Genomic DNA, 21776 nt, shown 5'->3' with positions numbered 1-21776 from the left:
TCCCCCTCTATCTGATATGAGATATAAACAGCCCCTAGTCAAGTAAAATAGAGTTTAATGCCCAAATTATATATAACAGAGGGAGGCAAAATTAAATTGGGTACACTCAGCCACAGAATTATTATAATGTACGGAATGTGCTCTGATGCTTTTCTGTTGTTTTGCTTTGTTTTTTTATGGGTTAGAGGTGGTTAACCTGCAAATGGCCACTACCTTCTCAAATACTGACATCTTAGTCACACTAAACCAATTTGCCCGGGAGCTTGTATTCAGAAAGATATATCTGTTTGAATTAGGTAAGCCATGTTTCCTGTGAAAAACATTTTTATTCATTCCTTTTAGTTTTGATTAATTTCTTGTCGGTGTTTATTTATCTGTTTACTTGATTTATTCGTGGAGAGTCCTGGTTGCACAGCCACTGCTGAAACATATGTATGCCTAAGCTTTTGTGTTTATTTGAATTATGTCTGTGTTATTTCCTTTAAATGACTGCCATGAAAGCACATGATAATGCAGTATCATGGAGTGGAAATCTCTGCTCGATTAAAAGAAGCAGTTAACATTTATTCACCCCCTTTTTTGGCTACTCCACAACAGCGGGGCTGGCCCTACAAACGCAAATGTCTGTGACTGAGTGATGAAGTTACACCATTGTTCGGCCGAGTTATGAAGTTATACCATTGGTCGGTCGGATGAAGTGTGTTAGGTCCAGCCATATACTAGGTTTTGACCTGGTCTCGTTTAAAATGAAAAAAAAGTTGGTGTAAGCTATACATTTGGATTTGTTTACATCAAAACCCGGAAGCTTTGGTTTGACAGCTGCAAGCAGATTGTTTCGAGATTGTTTTAAAATACTTGTACATTAATTTACTTAGGGGACTGCCATGTTGCCTGTAACTGTCTTTGAAAACAGCTTTCGTCTATTCGTCGACAAATTCGTATTTCGTCTTACATCTATTAAGGGAGGTGTATTTTTTTGTGCTTCCAAATTGTAATGCTACCTTGGTTTGAATTTCTTCCCCCAGCTAAAGTTCACAGCTTACATTATATATCTTAGGCACTCATTATAATGGCAATCCTTGATAACCAGTTCCCTGAAGATAATCATAAATATTGGAGAATCGATCCAATAATGGCTTGTACGTACATTTCTAAATTGTACCAGATGGGATTGGTATTCCCGATGCTGCTGCCACAGCCAATATCCATATTCATGATTTGTTAATGCAAAGTAAGAAATGTAAGAGATTATTTTTACTTCTATTGTACTTTTTAGAGTCTTATGTAGAAGAAAGATCATACAAACATCTCTTTTTTTGACGGCTTCAAATTGTTTATTATGTGTTCATAACCTAGTTAATGGCACCTCATTTGTAAAGTATTTAAAAATATTCATAGCTCATTAAGTATTTTTTCTTTTGACTTCTTTACCACAATTTTGTAACTTTATTTTATTTAATTTTTTTTAAAGATTGTATTGCAGTTTCATTTTCTGGCTGTTATTTTCTGAAGAGAATGCAGAGTTGGTCCTAGTGACTTATGAAGTACATTATCGGAATGGAGGCATCACCATGGTTACATAGCACCCACTGCCATGCAAATAAATGCTAGTGCAGTCAACACCACGGGTAATTTATTCAGGTAATTACTGTGTATGTGAAGGGGATGGAGCGTGTTTACAGGTAAAAATCACTTCCGCATTGGATTTTAAGTTTGCACCAAGGTGTGAATTTTCTGTTCAGCTCAAAAGGGGGAAAAAACTGTTATTCCTTATAATCATCTGAAATAAACAGAAGAATTGACTGTGACATCACTCTGCTTATGCCCAATCCTGCCAAAATGTCTTTATATTTGAGGTGTGACATTAATGCTTTTTGCTTCTTGCTTAAAAAAAAAAGAAAATCGAGTTATATCATTGGTTGAATATATACAGTATGTTTAAATATTTGGATTTTTGTACCTGAATGAGTCTGAATTGAAAACCACTCTTTTACTGACAGTTTGTGTCTTTCTCCATTGACCTTTGGAGATTCTGAAAATTTCTGAAAAAGATTTGGTAAAACGGGGTTTGTCCGATTCTCATGGATTTTGGCAAATTACCCCTAACTTAAGCGTGGATTTTTAAAATGACCTGAAACCTGACGGTAATGCTGGTCTTCTGCACAAGGGTTTCTCCTGGTTAACAGAGACAGAAATGATTATTTCTTGGTTTCAAGTTGAGTCATACAATACCAGAATTGCTTGATGACAAAGATGACATTGAAATTGCCCCTGTAATTAGTGTTCTGTCATAATTAAGTCAGCTATTTCATTATACAGATGTATTTAGACAATACCAATAGCTAAGTTACTTTAATTTAAAAAAAAAACACACAAGAAATTAAATTCAAAATAATTGTGTTCAGGCAGCTGTGGCAGTTGAGAAGATGAAACCTGGCAGGTCCCTCTTATAAAGACTGATCTGATGGATGAAACACTATGCTTTACAACTAAAAGTATAATATATTATTGTACCTGTGAACTGTGCTTGCTGTTTGGTCATGGTTGTGCAGTTACTTAATTTATCTGTACCTTAAGGCCATTAAGTGATTTAAATCGTTTTAAAAAGTCCATAAAATTGTCGACCAAGAGACAAATGGACAACTTTAGGGGAATCTGGCCTTTTAAAATGATTTTAAACATATTCTATGGAAGATTTGATTCTGTTGATTTTAGTAAGTGAGTGAAGCTGTCTGTGAGAGCGCTCCCAGGTCTAATACAATGCTGCTGCCAGAGGGAGTGGTTGGCTGCTGCCTCAGGCATTCAGCCTCGCACGGCTCCTGGGCCGGATGGCCTCATGGGCAGACTTTTGAGAGAGTGTGCCAGTCGTCTAAAAGGTGTTCTAACACAGCTCTTTCAGTTCTTACTTGGTAGCTGCAACTGTTTCTCTTCTTATAATCTATGAATAGTAACCAAAACCAAGCTTGACAACGACCGAAAACCGTGTTTGCGCAGTGATGCGCGGTACATTCTGTATTTCAAAATGTACGCATCTTCAGTTCCTAGAAGTGTGTACAGAAGTTGTTTGAAATGACTCAACCATCTCGGATCAGTGTGGTGGGTTTCCTACATTAGGACAGTACTTGAGCGTGCTCAGAAGCGTAAAGAAGTACTTTGATATGATTTTTTGGCTTAGGGTCTTTTTTTTTTTTTTTTTAACCACATGCTGTGTGATGCACTTTGACTTGTCAACATTCAAAATGTCACTGCATATGGTATGCTGGTCCGCATAATTGGCTGCAGAATGTTTACGGAAACATCGCAGGCGTGCTCAGTGCAACTGTGAATGGTCAGGAAACGTTTGTAACTGCCTCAGATTCGTTAGCTGTGTCCGTGGGCTTCCCCTGGAAAAATCAGGATTCACACTTCCATTATGAAAAGTGCAGGTGTAAATATGAAAGGACACAGATGACCATGAGGCGAACCCCCCCAACCCCCACCCCCCCAAACCACCGCTGGCGCTGTGAAATTAGGTGCAAACAAAATGAAGCGTGGGTGGGGGGTGGGGGGAGAAGAAAAGAAAAATCAAAGTCTTCCTTGAACACTGGATTTTCAAAAGGCCGGTGTTCATTACGGTTGATTAATTGGTCATTCCTACCAGGGAAAATGTGATCATTAACCCAAATAAGGTTACAAGCTTTTAAACTTTTAAAAAGGATATTTCCATTTATGTTAATGCTTTTAAAAAACCTCAGCTTTACAACAGAGCAAACAGGGACTTGAAGTCTTCCTGGCTAAAGACAGTCACCGGTATAGTGATATATTTTAATTTAAGAGAATTGAAAAAAATCTACAACTACAGTCCATTGCTTTTTTCAACCTGAAAACTGGTCATACTGGATTTGAAACGGTGACAGAAGCTTCTGTGATGAGAACTTCAAAACATTTGATTTCAGGATGTTGCTTTTTTCCAGAATGATTCCCTTTACAAAGGTGTCAGCCTGTCAAAAAAGGCATAATTCCTGCATTCTGTACAGCGTGTCATCTAACGTGAATGCATTCTGCGAGAGCTCTTTCACGGTAGACCCTCTTATTCTTTTATGAAAGGATGCCTGGACTCTGCCTCTCCTCACAGCCATTATAGCTGGTCAAATACGGTCTGGCCTCCCGTTTGCGTAGAGCTGTGAAATAAAGAAAGAACATCAAGGTCTAGTAATTTTAAACGCACTCCTGTGTTTAATCATCTTTTTGTATTATCCCTGCTTTGCTTATTTTCATAACGGATTGCTCATCCAAGAAGGGGGGGGGGGGGGGTGGTGTTCTTATGGAGCACACAGAACATCTTGGTGCCTTTGTTAAGCAGTTTTCCCTTCTGGATTTTTTTGTGCTGTGATTGAGTGAAGGCCTGTGGAAGTAGAGTCCCACTTAAGATTGAGCAAATGTCACCCTTTTTGGGTCGAGAGTGGAGTTCGCTGTAGCACATTTTCTTCTACACCACATATTCAGTGCTTGTGGAAATAATTTCTTTTTTGATTTAACCCTTTTTAAGTTATTTTTTTAAGAATTCTATTATCCATCGTATTCTATTTTTTTTCTTTGTTTTTTATCTTTTAAGTAGGATGCTTTCTGGTCTGTTTTATTCCCAGTGAATATGAATGGTTTGAGTCCTGGCAGAGTCGCCTCTGCGTGGAGTTTGCATGTTCTCCCCGTGTTTGCGTGCGTCTCCTCTGGTTTCCTCCCACACTGAAAGGCATGCATGTTAGGTGCGCTCCTGCCATTGCCCTTGACCGAGGCTCTGGCCTCAGAACTGGAGCCAGTCCCCAGGCGCTGCATTGTGGCTGCCCTCTGCTCCTAAGTAACTAGGATGGGATTTGCTGCGGGCAAATCATCCCCACGAGATTCAATAGAGTTCAATAAATATATTACATAAATTTTACTGGTGCAATTCACCCTTCAAACCTATAGTTAGCAAGACATTTTACCCACCCCCCTTCCCCTTTTTCCCCCATGTGGTTCCATAGAATAGGATTCCATAGGATGTAGCTGTCCGCCCTGAAGAAAAGCACCACTTTCATCAACCACTGTATTGGATTGAAAATGTCACTGCCAAACAAACCCTGAAACTTAGGTTTATGTAACACTGTGCTTTGGCTCTGACCGGAGACTGCTCATCCAGAAGAATTTATTTCTTAAGCAGCAGTGCTCGCAAGAATTAAATGCGGGCTTTCTAATTCAGAATTGAAAGGTCCATCAAATGGGGAACGCTTGGCATTTTCCTTTTAGAACAATTCACTGGAAAGGGGAAGTGTTAGATATATATTTTACAAGTCCATTTGTGAAGGTCACTTCACTTCACAGTCTGAGTACCAGTAGAGGTGGAAAATGGTCTTTTCGTGAAAATTAACTTGACTCTGACTTCTCCTGATTTTGTGCATATATTAAATTGAACAGTTGCTGTGTTGAAGAACAGATTGGTTATTTTAAGATACGAGGTCAAACAGAATGGCTGTGTTTATTGGCAGTACACAGCAATTAATGCATGGAACTATAAATCTCCTGGAAAATTGTATTTCACATATTGAAGTGCCATTTGTTTCTGCCAAAATTAATGAAATTAATAAAAACCAAATTAGAAAATAAATAACAAAATTGATAAACAGTGAAAATAAAACGATGTACCAATCTACAAATAAGCAGCATCATTTTTGTCCATTAGAACGGGCTGACAGAGGTTTCTGTGAAAGATTGTGCGAGGTTCTGTCACCCTTGTGCAAACAGGGGGATGTAGATAAGTGGCTCTACTGTAAAGCGCTTGAGAAGCACCTTTTTTATGATACGAGGAGGAATTCTTGATCCTGGGTAATTGATACAACATGGAATACACGTCTGTTCCTATAGAGCATGGTTATTTTTCCAGAGGATTGAATTGGTGCTTCAGCTCAAAAGAGTGTGCTGAATTTACAGCTTTTCATGTGTGTTGAGGAGGTCAGGACAGAGCTAGGTCCTAGCTTTTCCTGAAGAGCAGGCAGCAGAACCTCTTTGATTTCCAAAATATATTGCACCCTTTCTTTCCCCATTATAATGTTCCGGTCTAGTGTTCATTAACGATTCTGGAGACGGGGTGTCTCACTTTTTGAGTGACTCAGTGATTGATTTTCCCAGTTAGCAGTGTTTTTTTACCCCCGTTCCCCAGGGTCATTGCAGCCACAAAATGAAGTACCTGACACATATTATTATTATTATTATTATTACCGTGTGTTTTATTTTATTTTTTTTCGGTGGGCTTTCCTAGCGGGTGATTGGCTGTAATTTGTTTTGTCTCCTGAACCCCCTGCAGGTGACTTTGGCGTCCTCCTTCTCCAGGACGGCCTTCATGCAGTGCCTGCGCTGGGCCGTCTGGTGCCCGTTCCAGGAGCCGGGGAACGCCGCCGCCGCAGACGTGACTCTGGCCCTGCAGGGCGGCGACGTTCGGGGCCCCAGCGGGGTCATGGTGTATGCGGCCCCGCCCCCGGACCGAAGCTCCACCGAGGTACTCGAGCGCAGTGTGCGTTTAACTGTCACTTTGTGGGTGAAGGCAGTTACATCTGAGGCTTTCTTCGTCACAAGTCCGCTGGTTTAGTGGTCTTCTGTGTCTCAAGTGTGATTTTTTTTTGTATGCCATTTGTATGCATTGCTGCCTTTGCCAGATCTTCAGTCTCAGTGAGATTCCTCTGTTCAGTAAAGGCTAAATTAAAAACTGCTGTAGAGAGCTCTGTCTTCCTTTCCAAGTTTCCATCTCTTCACTTCTCCTTTTTGCTTTTATTGTTTCTACAACCAGGCCGTTTTCCTCACTTTATTTTCTACAAAGTACTCATGAGCATGTCCAATGGCTCCACATTTTGTTATGTATTAGTAATACTCAGCTTTCAATTGATGCATATTGCAATATGCGCATGTCACAGGTATCCCTTATAATGTTTTAAAGGATACCTGTGACATGTGCACATATCTAATCTATAACTGTGTTTGTGCTTCAGTATAGCACAGCTTGTTGACAACCCATCCTAAAAATGTTTGGCCTAAGATTAAGATTAATGTACTAATTCACTATTGCAAATTAACACTGGTTTTTTTATATCTCTCCTAGATACAGACACATACATGGTGCTCCTACATTTACTGTAGTTTCAAATAAAGCAGTGTATATTGTATTCTGTATGATGGCACATCTTGGCAGTAAATGTTCTTCCATTTTGGTGGATGAAAATTATTTAGGTTTAGGTCAGTTAGGATATAACTCTTTTTTACATAAGGCTTCATTTGAAATGGTTGTTTATATGATTCCTTTGCTATTTCCTTTGGTGGTTTTGCTAAATTTAGAAGGCATTGTGTATTTAGTCATACCACTTTACTGTTCCTATTTAAATTTTTCCCTCTTGTTGAATTAATGATGTGTTCTTTGTTTGAATTTTAATTTAGGGCTGGCCTAGCCTACATATTTCATGCGCCTTTCGCAATGCCCTATGCTGACTACAAAGCAAAAAAAAAAATAGAGACATTTTCTTAGGAGATATTTATTGTAGCCGAGCTTCAGTGGTGTCTTGCCAGCTTATCTGAGGCATTGCAATAGTGTTCTTCCTCCTCTGCAAGTGCAGTATCAAATTTAGCCTGTACAATGGGGAAGCGAACCGTTACTGATTAGTTTTATTTGACTTGTGGTTAATTACTGGTTGATTGTCTTTTTCTCATCATTGCATAATTACCCTTTACAGTTATGTGTCCGTTATGTATTTGGCAGTTATAGGCTTATATTGTCCTACTCAGCTAATTGCCCCCCGTCTCCCCCCCCCCCACTTTCCAAGATTTCACAATTAGTGAAAAATGAATGTTCACCTTTACAGCGCTCGCATTTCCGCACGGGTGAGTCTGCAGCGCGTGGCATTAGCTCAAATAAATGATTTATCTAATTAAATTAGCCGAGAGCAGGAGGTGGCGCAAAGTCCCGAAACAGATCCGCCGCGGTTGTGCCCCGCTAGATTAGGATAAACAGAGCAGGGAGGGGATAGAGCAGTCAAGTGCTTCTTTCCACGGCTGTGTGTAAGTTAGACAAATCCTCGAGACCGAAATTATTGACCTGTCTGGCACATTACCTTCGCTACAGCAATCAGAGCAATGCGTTTTATTAAAAGAAAGAAATGCGCGCTCACACACACACAAAAACACACTCGGGACGCACAAGTGAGACAAAAGGTTGTTGGCTGTTTTAAATTAGGCTGCAGCTATGAACAAGTCGTTGAATACCTTAAAATACCTGAGATGACCTAAAAGAACGCAGGCTGTGATCAGCCTGCCTGTGGGAGGACACGAGTGCGTTCTGTATCCATGTGCAGTGACCTCACTGGCTCACTGAGCCAAAAAATTATCCACGGATAACAGTTGGAGAATTACAGAAGTTTGGTTGCGTTTTTTGGAGTCACCAAGTCTCCGAAAACTAAAATTACACACCACCTCCATGCCAGCAAGCTATTTGGAAGGCTGGCCCACGAAAAACCCACAGCTCGCCTTCACTGTCATCAATCCAGAAACGTAAGCACGTAAGAGTTTTCTAAACACCATTTGATTTGGAGCTTTGATTGGAGCTAGGTTCTGTGGTCAGAAATGTAGAGCTTATTTGCCACAAACACCAGAGGTGGGTTTGGTGTAAAAAGAGGCATGGTCATCCCAGGTGTGAAATATGGTGGTGGACATGTGATGGTGTTCCGGGGGCTGCTTGGCTTCCAGAGGCCCTGGGTACCTTGTTAGAATACATGGCATCATAGACTCTGCCAGGAAGCCAAAACTGGATCATGGTTGGATCTTCCAGCTGGACAATGATCCAGAGCCTTCCTCCAAATCCACAAAAACTGACTGACTGTTAACTGCTGACTGCTGGATTGAAGAGTTTACAATGCCTATTCCAGTCCTGTGCCCTAAACCTGAGCCTTCTGCTTGGAGGAATAGCATCGGATCCCTTGATATGTGTTCTTCTACCTCATCAAACATTATAACAGAAGTGCTGTTGTTACATTACATTACATTACATTATATTACTGGCTTTTAGCAGATGCTCTTATCCAGTGGAACTTACAGAAGGTTTTAGCATTTTTACCTAGCATCCATTTATACGTCTGGATATATACTGAAGCAATTCAGGTCAAGTACCTTGCTGAAGGGTACAACAGCAGTGTCCTACCTGGGAATCGAACTTGCCGTTCCCTAACCATCATGCTACACTTCCACCATGATTGTTGCCTTAAGAAAGTTGCACAAAGTACTGAATGCAGGGACCCATATTTCTTCAGAATAACATGTAATTTTTTTTTCCCCCACTGCGAAATGTCATCGCAATAAGATTGTATCATTTTCTCATATCGCTGAGCATAGAAAACATTTGAAAAAGTTAATTTTATCCTGCATTTATTTTTTTTCCCCCCTCATATTAATTGAGGCTGCCAATAATTCTGGAGGGCATTATATTTATGTGTGTAATATGCGAACCACAGCCCAGCGGGATGAATAGAACCCCCTTGGTTTTGGAGTCCATTTGCTGTAATAATGGCTCATGCTAAACACTACACTATAGCTATTCTCATTGCAGCGAATTGACTGATTTTCCTCTGCCCATGCATCTCTATTCTCTGTGGCGTAATGCCCTCCCCCACTGATCCCTCTTCAATTGGCTTTCTCTCACGGACGGGCTGAGGAGTCCCTGCTGGCGTGGAAATGGAGGTGTGCAGTAAACCGCTCTCTTCCTGGCCCGGCATGCTGGCCTCCACCGGGACTTACCTCCACCCCCCGCCCCACCGACTGAACCTCCCCCCTCTCTCGCCTGCATTTCCTCCTATATAGTTTCCTTCATCAGATAAGCTACAGCAAGCCAGCCATTTTTGCGGTCGTAAAATGTATCATGCAACGTGGATTTGACCCCGCTGCTCTGTGAATTGAATAGCCTTCTCTCTTGTACAGACAACTTCTTCTGCGGGAAGAGATTGTTAAAATTCAGTTGGTTGCCCTCACCCATCAAACAGTTTACTTGATTTATACTTTTTCCGGCGATTCCGCAGAACGCACCGTCGTGATTGATGCAATAGATGAAAGTCGTTTTTTTTTTTTTTTTTTTCATTTCCCAAGCTCGCTTGGCTTGGGAAATGGAATGCGTTTGCATTTTTATCGCCTTCCATGTCAAGGTGAAACGCTCTCCGTCCGAATGTTCCGCAGGTGAGGGACCTGGAGAGGGGAACCGTGAAGTTCAGGTTCTCCGCCCGATCCGAAGGCCGGCCCCCCAGCCCAGCGTTGTCCCTGAAGAACAGGCAGGAGGAGGCGTCTCGACACAAGAAGCCCCCTTCCCCGTCAAGAGGCAAGTCTTTAGAACTGGGGGGGGGGGGGGGGGAGGACATGGGCTCAGATCAGCCTTAAGTGTGACGTGACTTACAACTCAATGCATTCGCTTGTTCTTTTCCCCTGTCTAGAACGCCATCAATGAAAAGTATGGAGTTTGTATTGGAAAAAAAATAGGCTCCTGTAAGAGCGAATATTGAGCGACTCCTGGCCATGGCTCCCTCACGTGTCTTCTTATTCGTGTTACTTTCCTTTGAAACCGTCGTGTTGTTCTGGTTTTTTTTTAAACTGCAAACCGACAGCTTCAACAATTTCGGCAGCTCAAACTCAAGCCTGTGCAGCCAGGCAGTGACCGATTGATCAAAGAATTTTCATCGCACCTGGTGAAGGAGTTGGCAAATAATGATAAGATCGCAATCACTCCACTGCAAAGACCGTGCGTTAATGTCACGTCCTCGGCATTCCCGAAGCTGCGCTTCATCGGGGAAAGTTTCGACGGCAGGACTCAGCCTGGCGTATCTGTAGGGCGCAGAGCCCCAGCGTTGCGCTGAACGTCTTCGGAGCCGCTTCTGAAGCGCTGTGAGGTGGCGGAACGGTGCGCTAACGCGGGCGTGACATCGGCGAGTAAAGTTAACGGCGCGATCCATCACGGCGCCTTTCGGCCCGTGCCGGTGCGGCTCTCCTGCCAACGCGACATCATCTCGGCGCCGTCACCCGTCCCGTAAATAATGATGATGTTTGGCAATTAGGAACGGGAGAGCGCGGGTGGGGGGGGGGAGGGGCGTTCTAGGTGTTCTCTGCTTGATAGCACACATCTCTCATAACTACGGAGATTTGGAAATTAATTCAGCGGGAAATCTGCAGCCTGGGCCCCAAACAATGGAAAAATGCCCCACAGGAGAGCTGCTGCAGTAGGCCTTGGGCCCGGAGGAAAATGATCAAGGGAAACAATCGCGGGATTTGTTTACTATACATCTCTCGTGAATGTGATTAAGGGCCCAATAAATATTCCACGAGGAAGCGTTCAATACTGTCGACGGCATCAGCAAGCGCACGGAAATTTACTGTACCATTTGTAAGCTACGGTCTTCATTGAAATTTTGTTGTTGCAATCAAAGAGGCTGAGGTGGAACTGGAGGTTTTTTATTATTTTGTTTTTTAATGTGTGCTGGTGTAGTGCCTATAATTCTTCTCAGTTCCCAGAAAAATGCTGAGAATTCTGTAGATGCATGTCACAGACACACGTCAAATATGAAACAGATATGCAGTTTCACCACTCTTTATTCAGGCGCTGTACCACTCTTCAGTAAAATGCAAGTTCAGTGTTCACTGAAGTACCATAAGAAATGCTTTGAATGGCATGTAAAAAAAAATTGTGTCATTTATGAATGTAAGTACAGCGAGCAATTCTGAGATCCCTGTATGTTTTTTTTTTAATGGTTTGTCATGTGATTTCCTGCAGTGGACCCAGTTCATGGACACTGTTGAAGGAATTATTGAAGGAGTGTATGTGCGGGGATGTTGACCGTCCTTTCATTCAGACGTCGAGATTCTTAATACATACCTTGCTTGTTAGCTACTGGTGTCATCCTTTTAGCAAGAATCTGACGCACAATCACATTTCAGTGCAACCCACCAGCTGTGTGCGCGCGTGGAACGTGAAGTGTGTGTGCATTCAGAGGTGCCTTTCTGGCCGTAAAAGCTTGTTTGCATTTCCACATATAACGGTGTGTGGCGCCTGCAGTAAGGATGACAGTGCCATAGGAGACGTTTTGCATATATCCATCCTTCAACAGTCAGAGTATATTCTCTTCAAATCAAAGCGCTGTCTCTCTCTCACTCTCATCTGCCGCTTATTCTTCAGTTGGCTTTAATGGAAAAATGTCGCAAGCGGAGAAACCACTCGCTCTACGCGTATAGTTACATCCATATTTATATATTTGATGGTTGTCAATAAACCACTGTTGCTCAGTAAATAGGCCTTTATGATATGCTTATGCTAGTGCAGTTTAAAAAAAAAATCAATATCCCACTGTCATGTACATTTTTCAGGTTGCTGTTGATGTTGTCAGGTTCTGCTGACAATATCGTATGTGGCAAAGCATTTATTTTTTAAAGCGATATTTTAGCTATAATGCCGCTCTGAAATTAAGAGGCGGGAACAGACTTTAAGATGGAACCCTGTTGTACGTGCGCTCGACTACTAAGTTGCATTTCCATATTGTCATAATAGCTCCACTGGTGCATGGAGAATCATGAGTGATTTGTTTACAAACACTCAAGGCTAGACTCCAATGTAATGATTCGGAGCCTGAGAATTGATACCCGTGTCAAGCTGTTAAAGGATCCTCGGGCTCCATTTTACGGGCTCAAACGCACGGCAGTTTCCGGGAGCGTTTCAGCGGACCCTCGGGTTAAGTGGCCAAAAAACGGGCTCTGTGGGGCAGCAAAGAGGGCCGTGAAATGGCGCCTGCGTTCGCATCTGAAAATCACGGCTCTTCAAAAGACCGTGCTAATTCACATTAATCAGCCTGGCTGCCTCCCTGTGTGGGGCATGCCTGTACAAGCAGGAGAGGTTGACAAATCTACCTGAAAACAATGGATTAGGACTGTGGCGCCCGGGGGTAAAAGAGATTGATTTGAGAAGTAATTACGCGTCAGTTAAATTGAACTTGCTAGCAGCTGTGGTGGCTCACTCCAGTTTGCAATTTTCCTCCTGAAACACCTCGTTCAGCCTCCTCCGTCCTCATTCCTATAGCGCTCTACCTGGGCTTGACTCTGTTAGGTGGGTGGGGGGACGGTTGGGGGGTGGAAGGGGGGGCGGGGCGAGGGGGGACATTAAACAGGAAGGTTTGAATTAATTCTGCTCTCCCATTATTATTATTTTTTTCAGTTTTTGTTTGAACTCGTTTCAGTCTGTCCAGTAACTCAAATCTAACCATTTAAAAAAAAAAAAAAAAAAAAAAAAAAAAAAAGCAATCAGATTTTGAATTGTGTGACTTCATGGAACATCTGAGAAGTAATATTCTGCCCATCGCCCGCAGTTTAGCGCATTGTGTGCTGCTGAAAGGGAAAAGAAGTGGTCATACAATGTAATCGTCTCGGACTCCCTCCAAGGGTACGTCGCGCTCAGCACTTTGGTGATGAACAGCAGATGAATGAACTCTTAATTCCATTCTGTGAAACAAGCTGACTTTTCCCTCCCCTATATAAGGCTCCAAAGTGCGTATGTCCTGCTGACCTTGCTGAACCAGTAGTGCGCGTGTAACTCTTTGTGGGGAGATTAATATTCTGCTAAACCGGAGTGCAGTTCATTTAGCTAACTTGGTTCCTATCGGCCTGAAGTCTCTGGAATGTTCTTTGAAGCTGGGCACCCAGTTGGCTACCTGTTGGCACAAGGTTGGTGCACTGGTGAAACTGATATACACACCGATTCCAAGCCGTATACATAAAATAGGCTTAATTTCCTCCTTATCTCAGCATGTGTAGTCTATTTATGCAGTCAAGTAGTCGGGAATGCAACTTTTGGGTTTTCCGAGAGGAGAAAAAATAAATCAGTGGAATCTGGGCTTTTGCCTAAAATGGCCCCTGCTCTTAGCTGTTAGAACTAATGAAGATATAGATGACACTCTTGAAAGATATTTAAGGTTTAAGCTGGGATAATTACAGCAGTGGCATTCCTATGGAACCTTGAATTGTTAACTCATGTACAGTACTGTATGTACAGTAGTGTATAGATTATGATAAGGAACATTGTTAAAACCCAGTGCCCAGTAATATTTCTCCAAAAATAATCGTATTTGGTAACCTCTTCTTCCTGTCCTCTCAGCTTCCTGCTATATATTTGTCAGGACGTGATGAACTTGTGTCAGCAGTTTGTGTGTCACTCCGCCTAGTTTAAGAGGACAGGGTTTTATAGCGTGATGGATGCGCGGGCCATGAAATGTCTGTCTGCTCTTTTGCCAACAAGATGAAAATCGTGAAATGTCGAGTCCGGAATATTCTGGGAAAACAAAACAAAACAAAACAAAACAAAAAAAATAGAAGAGGACCCCGGATGACTGATAGCTGAGGACGGACGGAGCCGCCGCTCGGAGAGGGTTCGTGTTTTTGTGACCGTCGCTGGCCGAGCTCCAGGCGCCAAGGCCACTCTGGACAAACGGCGGTCTGAGGGCCGCTGCATTATCGACGTTCGGCATCGTCGGCGAGGGCGTGAAGCGGGCGCGGCCCGGGCCTCCTTCCTTCTCTCTGCGTCCTGCGCGTGGCCTCGGAGTTTATTTTTAATGATGCGTTTCTTGGCAACGGGAGTCGGCTCACCTGCCGCCGCTCTTCAAGCATAAACGGCTCCCCTCCTCTGGATTCTGTAGCCTGACAGGCCCAAATAAAACCCCCCTCCTGTGGTGCTCTGCCAAGTCAGGCTGGGGGGCAGACAATTAGGTGCGCGTTTCGTATAAAACCGAAGCGGCCAAGTGATTATGCAATTAAAAATGTATTCCATTGCCAGCTTCGCGTTCGCTGCTTCGATTTATATCCCCCGGAATTGCTTTACCCGGCCGTAAAGTTAATACATCCTCGGTATATGTGGCCTGTTGGGAGCGAATTAATCGATGTTATCACATCTGTGACGTTACATAGCTTGAGGAAATTTTTAAAAAAAAACAGACGATGGAATGCTAGCAGGATTAGAATCAGAAGTGTGATTTATGGATAACGGCCTGGTGGCGATGTGCAGTTTTCCCCCCTTTGCAACGAATCCCCTGCCCCGCTTCATCGCGGCGTTCCCTTGGAAACATTAGCCTGACTTTCCCGCGGCGCGGCGTCGTGGCATCGCGCGTGTCAGCTCCCGAAGCTGTGACCGCCGAGGCGTGCGGCCCTGCCGGTTTAGCGCCGTCCTGCGCTTCCGCTGTCGGAAACGCTCGACGCTAACGCGGGTGGCCGTGCCTGATTTTTTTGATTCGACTGTGCCTGCCCTTCCCTCCGCACAGGTCTGAGTGAGACGGCGCCCCGAGTGTCCTCCCCGCCGCAGTCGCCACCGGGCCCCGGGGTGAGTGCCTTTGTTTTAAAATGTCGGGGGGGGGGGGGGGGGGTGAGCCTTCGGGCCCAGGCTGCACACACACACACACACACACACACACACGAGGAGCGGTGAGGCCGGCCGTCGGAATGCCACCGCTGCAACATCGGCCTGGAACCGCGCAAGCTCCCTGGCAGCTGGAGAACCCTGGCGGGTCAGAGCGAGAAAATGAAAACTCTGATTGCAAATACCTTTGTTTATCTGCTCAATCTATACCCTCTTCCAGTATAATGCGCACGGCTTTGTGTGTTTATATAAACTGTGTGAGAATAGAAAATGGAAGGAGGCATTTTTCTATTAACAATGCGGGTGACCCGTCTCAGATGTTTATAAGGATACTGCAAGTTTCAGTAAAAATAATGGCACAGTGGTTAGATAAGAAAAAATGTATGTATATACTCTATATGTGTGTGTGTGTATATAAATATATAGTGCAGTTGTTACATTTTCTCTTATCTAACCATTGTGCCACTCTGCCATTATTTCTTCTGAAATTTGCAGTATCCCATAATGTATCCTAACATCTGCGGTAGTTCAGCCGCATTGTTAATAGAAGAATGGCTCTTTTATTCACGCTATTGCGGTTGCTACGATATATAATATTGTAATGAAAATGATCATAATTGCGTAATTATCATTATTTCTGATAATGCGCGTTATAATCGAAAAAGCCCGTGGAATTAACCTAGGACATTAATGGGCAAGCAACTAATTTGACGTAATTATCCGTGGGATGAAGCGGTGTTTAGTCGTCCTGCTCTGAGGTCAGGTGATGAAAAGGGGAACGTTGGGGGGCGGGGGGACAGGGGGGAATTTTGGGTACTCCACATTAGAGTGAGGTACCCCAGGAGCGGCTGGCGGTTGCTCACGGAGACCGGGCCGCCAGATTCGGCGGTTTGAATTTTGGCCGTGTTTTCCGTTGTTGGCAGTGGTACCTGCCATTTTGGCTGGGTCTGTGTGCTCCGTCTCCCTCGCCTTGGCTCCTCTCTGTGCGAATAGGGGAGGCAGGTGATGTGAAGTCTCACCCATTTGTTTGACTAAACACCCCAGCCTGTGCGATCCCACTTTGAGTCATCTGCTGGCTCTGTGGGTGTGAGGCACTGATAGGATATTCCAGACATCGGCCTCTCTGTGACTATGACATAGAAAATACCTCTCGGAACAAGGCCGGGGACGGGGGGTGGGGGTGTTTGGGGGGGGGCATGTCATATCCTTTGCTATCAGCACGAGGGTCGTAAATGTGTTGTAAGTCAGGTTAATAGATAGTGACAGTTTAAGTACAGGTATTGCACCTCTTCAGCCCAGCCTGTTTTCAGGAATGTATTGTTGGGAACAACGGCAGAGTCATCTGCTTAAATTGCTTGGTCTATATTTAATGAAATTGCCTTTGATTTATGTGTCTGTGTCTCCAACCTGATGTGAGCTGTGCAGTCGGAGGCATCAGATAGAACAGGAAATAATAACGCCTGTTGAATAAATGTTATATTTTTGAGGCTGATTCATGTTCCATATGAAAAAACAGGGTGTCTTGGATTATATGTGTTACAGAACCTGGCATCTGCTATATACAAGGACTGAATGAAATCCTCTAGACAATATTTTTTTGAAATGCTATTGTTGCTTGTTGTCAGGCATTAATGGTCTCTGTCTTGTTTTATGTTCTGGTGGCAATTGTGTGTTAATTCTTAGTGTGTCGTCTCTTACAGCTGTCTATATCTCAGCTCGCTGCTTCTCCACGTTACCCAACCATCAGCCACTCCACATCGTCACCCTGGCAACAGCAGTTTCCCTCTCAGCTCTACCCCTCCCCTCTGGTATCGGCCTACCAGCTGTCACACATTGTAAGAGTCCGCCCCCGCTCCTGCTTCCCCAGGAACACACGCGCGCACACATACATACAGACACACACACACACATACAGACCCATGCACACGTGTGCACACACACATACAGACCCACACACATGTGCACAGCACATACACACATACAGGCCCACACACGCGCGTGCACACACACATACAGACCCACACACATGCGCACAGCACACACACACACATACAGGCCCACACACGCACATGCACGCAGATAAATGCGTAAAAAGTGCATTGCCATAGATTGACTCACTGGCCTGTCGTTATGTATTCTTATGTTGTACTGCAGGTGCATGCACGCACACGTGTGTGCACAGACAGGCGTACTGTCCACACACACCTGCCAGTGCCCTCCCCCTCCCCCCCCCCGTCCTCCCCCGTCTGCACCCAGGACAGAATCACTCTCTCAGTACTGAGCTCCCTTTCTTTCAGCTGCTCTCTGGTATGCGTTCTGCTCAAAGCCTGAAAGAAGCACTGCTTTCAGAAATGTTTTAGAGAATGACATTCTGGAGGTAAAACACTCACACGCACGCACGCACACACACACACACGCACGCACACTTACACACACACACACACACCCCTGATTACTCCCGTCAGCTGCAGACAGCTGAAAACCCTGGGCAGCTCGTGGAACTTCAGCATCTTTCCACACGCTGTAGTCACGCAGTACGAAGCCTTTGCTTCGGCCTGTCTGCGCGGATCTCCAAAACGCCACGGCTGAAATTCAGAAAAGCCATCGTCGTAAGAGAACGCTTTTCTACAAAAGCGCACGAGCACAGTCATAGATTGGCGGCAGACGAGGCTGTGGGGGGTGTGATTTTTAATCAGGTCGCATGATGGGCGTCCTGAATATCCCGGCGCTGAGATTCCGCGGGGGGGTGGGGTGGGGGGGGGTCGGGCGGCGGCCTCACGTGCTGTCACTTCCCTCCAGACGCTTTGATGGACACATGTGCTGTGCGCTGAACAGGGGAACCGTGCTCGGCTCGCTGCTGTACTGCCATTAGACTCCGTGAATAATATAAAGTGTTTTGCTTTGGTGGAGACTGTGAAATTTGACTGCTGTCTGAGCACCTCACGTCGAATAAGTTTGTGATACACAAAATAACTTAGAAATAAATTAAATAAATGAACATTACAGATGGACAGTTAATGTTCACTACTAATATTAGGGAGCTACTATTAGATTTAGGTGATTATAGTTCAAGCAGATGTTACTTTAAAACACATACAGATAATTACTGTTATATTTTGCACACAGCAAATCATTGGAAAAAGATAAAAATGACATTGGATCGCCAGTAATTTTATAGATCATTTGTCAGTTAAGGGCCCAAACTAGGGTTAGGGTTAGGAAAACGGTAAGTCTGAGGGTAAAGGCAAGTTCACAGCTGTGTTCAGCAGCTTGAAGAATGGTTAGGACACAGGTTTGTTAATGATTTTGAATGATTCAAATATTTTCTACTATAGCATGGGTACCTATGACCATAAGAAATGTGCAATATATTAATATTTTTTCAAGGAAAAAATCTTTTTAAAAGACCTGAAACATTATTTTGCATTGTATTGTTTTATTCATGATATTTACCTTGATTTTTAATCAATTTTAAATGGGTTTTCTGAAGTTTTCCAAGCTACCAATGGTTTCAATTAGGGTTAAGGGCCCAAACTAGGGTTAGGGTTAGGAAAACGGTAAGTCTGAGGGTAAAGGCAAGTTCACGGCTGTGTTCAGCAGCTTGAAGAATGGTTAGGACACAGGTTTGTTAATGATTTTGAATGAGTCAAATATTTTCTACTGTAGCATGGGTACCTATGGCCATTAAAAAATTAGCAATATATTAATATTTTTTCAAGGAAAAAATCTTTTTAAAAGACCTGAAACATTATTTTTCATTTGTATTATTGTATTCGTGATATTTACCTTGATTTCGAATCAATTTTTAATGGGTTTTCTGAAGTTTTCCAAGCTACCAATGGCTTCAATTAGGGTTAAGGGCCCAAACTAGGGTTAGGGTTAGGAAAACGGTAAGTCTGAGGGTAAAGGCAAGTTCACAGCTGTGTTCAGCAGCTTGAAGAATGGTTAGGACACAGGTTTGTTAATGATTTTGAATGAGTCAAATATTTTCTACTGTAGCATGGGTACCTATGGCCATTAAAAAATTAGCAATATATTAATATTTTTTCAAGGAAAAAATCTTTTTAAAAGACCTGAAACATATTATTTTGCATTGTATTGTTTTATTCATGATATTTACCTTGATTTTTAATCAATTTTAAATGGGGTTTCTGAAGTTTTCCAAGCTACCAATGGCTTCCATTAGGGTTAAGGGCCCAAACTAGGGTTAGGGTTAGGGTTAGGAAAACGATAAGTCTGAAGGTAAAGGAGCGTTCACTGCTGTGTTCAGCAGCTTGAACAATGGTTAGGACACAGGTTTGTTAATGATTTTGAATGAATCAAATATTTTCTACTATAGCTTGGGTACCTATAGCCATTAAAATATTAGCAATATATTAATATTTTTTCAATGACAAAATCTTTTTAAAAGACCTGAAACATTATTTTTCATTTGTATTATTGTATTCGTGATATTTACCTTGATTTTTAATCAATTTTAAATGGGTTTTCTGAAGTTTTCCAAGCTACCAATGGCTTCATTTAGGGTTAAGGGCCCAAACTAGGGTTAGGGTTATGGTTAGGGTTAGGAAAAAGGACACAGGTTTTTTTAATGATTTTGAATGAGTCAAATATTTTCTACTGCAGCATGGGTACCTAGGGCCATTAAAAAATGTGCAATATATTAATATTTTTTTCAATGAAAAAATCTTTTTAAAAGACCTGATACATATTATTTTGCATTTGTATTATTGTATTCGTGATATTTACCTTGATTTTTAATGGTCTAATGCTGGAGAGACCATTATAAAGTAATATATCTTGGAGTTGTCTGTCAGAAATATCAAATCAAATTATAGATGATTTTCTGACAGTATACCACTTAATCTGACAGTCAGCTGTGCATTTTGGTATTTTTTTAAAACAAGCAATTTATTTTATTTACTTGAACTTGTGTTCTTTTTTCCCCCCCCATATTTCCAAGTTGCAAAGTAACCACTGCCAACCAGCTGTGTGAATTGTCGTTTTTACACAAATTACACAAGCATAACATTACTGGCAATCAGTCTGTGTAATTTGTCAAAAGAGCCTTATAATGAATGTGCCTGACAGTTGAAAACATATGGAAAAAGTCTGAAAGTCTTCATGTTTTGGCACATTTATGAAGTTGTTGTGTGATGCAGCCAGCGTGGCTCTGAGTTAGGCTGGATAACAGCTGTGGGCCTTCATGTTCTACGGCTGTGCATGTCTCCACCGCTGAGCTGCATTGTGCATCAGTGCAGCTGCGGAGAGGGAAATTACAGCGTTCGCTCGCAAGGCTAATAGCCGGTGACAGTTGTGTTTTATGTATTTAAAATACTTTTATAGTTTTGCACGGCCGGCTCGCAGAAACAAACGATTGTCTCTCCGTGGTTTGTCCCCCCCCCCCCCCCCCCCACACAGGAGCTGCCGTGTGCCAGCAGCATCGCGCACCTGGAGGTGAGCCTGAGCGCGGCGGGGGAGACGGACCGGCCCCCGCCCGCGGAGCAGCTGCGGGAGCTGCCGTTCGCCCCCGTGCACGCGCCCGTCACCACGCTGGGGACGCAGACGTCGGGGTGAGAGAGAGAGTCCGCCGCCACTGCAGCCGCTGCCGCCGCCGCCGCCGCCGGCCCTCTGCGTTTACAGGTTAATCAGTCCCGCTGCCGCGGCGACGGGCCTTTAAAGGCACAGCGGCCCTGCGGTGGCTGAGCTGCCGGAAGATTCCGGAAAAAAAATAAAAAACAAACACTTTTGCCTTGCGGAAATGGGTAGGATCCGCCAAGTCCTTCTGTGTCCTTCTTGATAGAAAGTTACTTGTATAGTCTATTCTGTGATTCTCGTAACTATAAATTTAGGTATAAATTTAAGTATTGCCACACAGGTACCGCAGTCAATATAGAACAGAACACACAGGAGGACTTGCACAAACTTGGTTTGTTTAAAGAATTATTGTTTTAATAACTTTTACAACAGCCTGTGTTCATAAAATAGTATGCGTTTTCATACATAACTCTTTAATTTTCTTTAATCAAAGGTATAAGTTAATTTAGTATTTAGAGTTACTGTCTGAAATTCGAATGCAGTAACAGAAATTGAAAAGTCATAACAATTATGATGATATATAAAATGAACAACTGGGGAACTTTTTCCAAGCTATAAAAAAAAACAAAAAAACATCAAATTGCATTTGCAGAGTATCAGGTGAAAAGAATCGTATATAAGTTGATCAGGAAATATGTTTTTTCATTCATTTGGCTGGAATTTCAGTGGTTCTCATTTCCAACCCAATAATGACTTTTTTTATTTTCATTGCTGTGAAATGACCCACTTTTTAAAATGTGCACACTGAATTCAAAAGACCTTT

General features: G+C 43.1%; 1 protein-coding gene across 6 annotated transcripts in view; it reads left to right on the top strand.

Annotated features, from left to right (window-relative positions):
* The window catches only part of nphp4 (nephronophthisis 4), a 154725-nt gene that overhangs the window by 96173 nt on the left and 36776 nt on the right, over positions 1 to 21776 (top strand). For all 6 annotated transcript variants that reach the window (XM_064297732.1, XM_064297733.1, XM_064297731.1 and 3 more), the window contains 5 exons: positions 6317 to 6508; positions 10216 to 10354; positions 15321 to 15379; positions 17116 to 17250; positions 20837 to 20988. In XM_064297732.1, coding sequence (XP_064153802.1) covers positions 6317 to 6508; positions 10216 to 10354; positions 15321 to 15379; positions 17116 to 17250; positions 20837 to 20988 — 677 coding nt within the window. The remainder of the gene's footprint in view (positions 1 to 6316; positions 6509 to 10215; positions 10355 to 15320; positions 15380 to 17115; positions 17251 to 20836; positions 20989 to 21776) is intronic.

This window comes from Anguilla rostrata, chromosome 11 (genome assembly GCF_018555375.3).
Source record: "Anguilla rostrata isolate EN2019 chromosome 11, ASM1855537v3, whole genome shotgun sequence".
Classification (NCBI taxonomy): domain Eukaryota; kingdom Metazoa; phylum Chordata; class Actinopteri; order Anguilliformes; family Anguillidae; genus Anguilla; species Anguilla rostrata.
The sequence above is the reverse complement of the archived record's forward strand: the minus strand, read 5'-3'. Positions and strand labels throughout refer to the sequence as shown.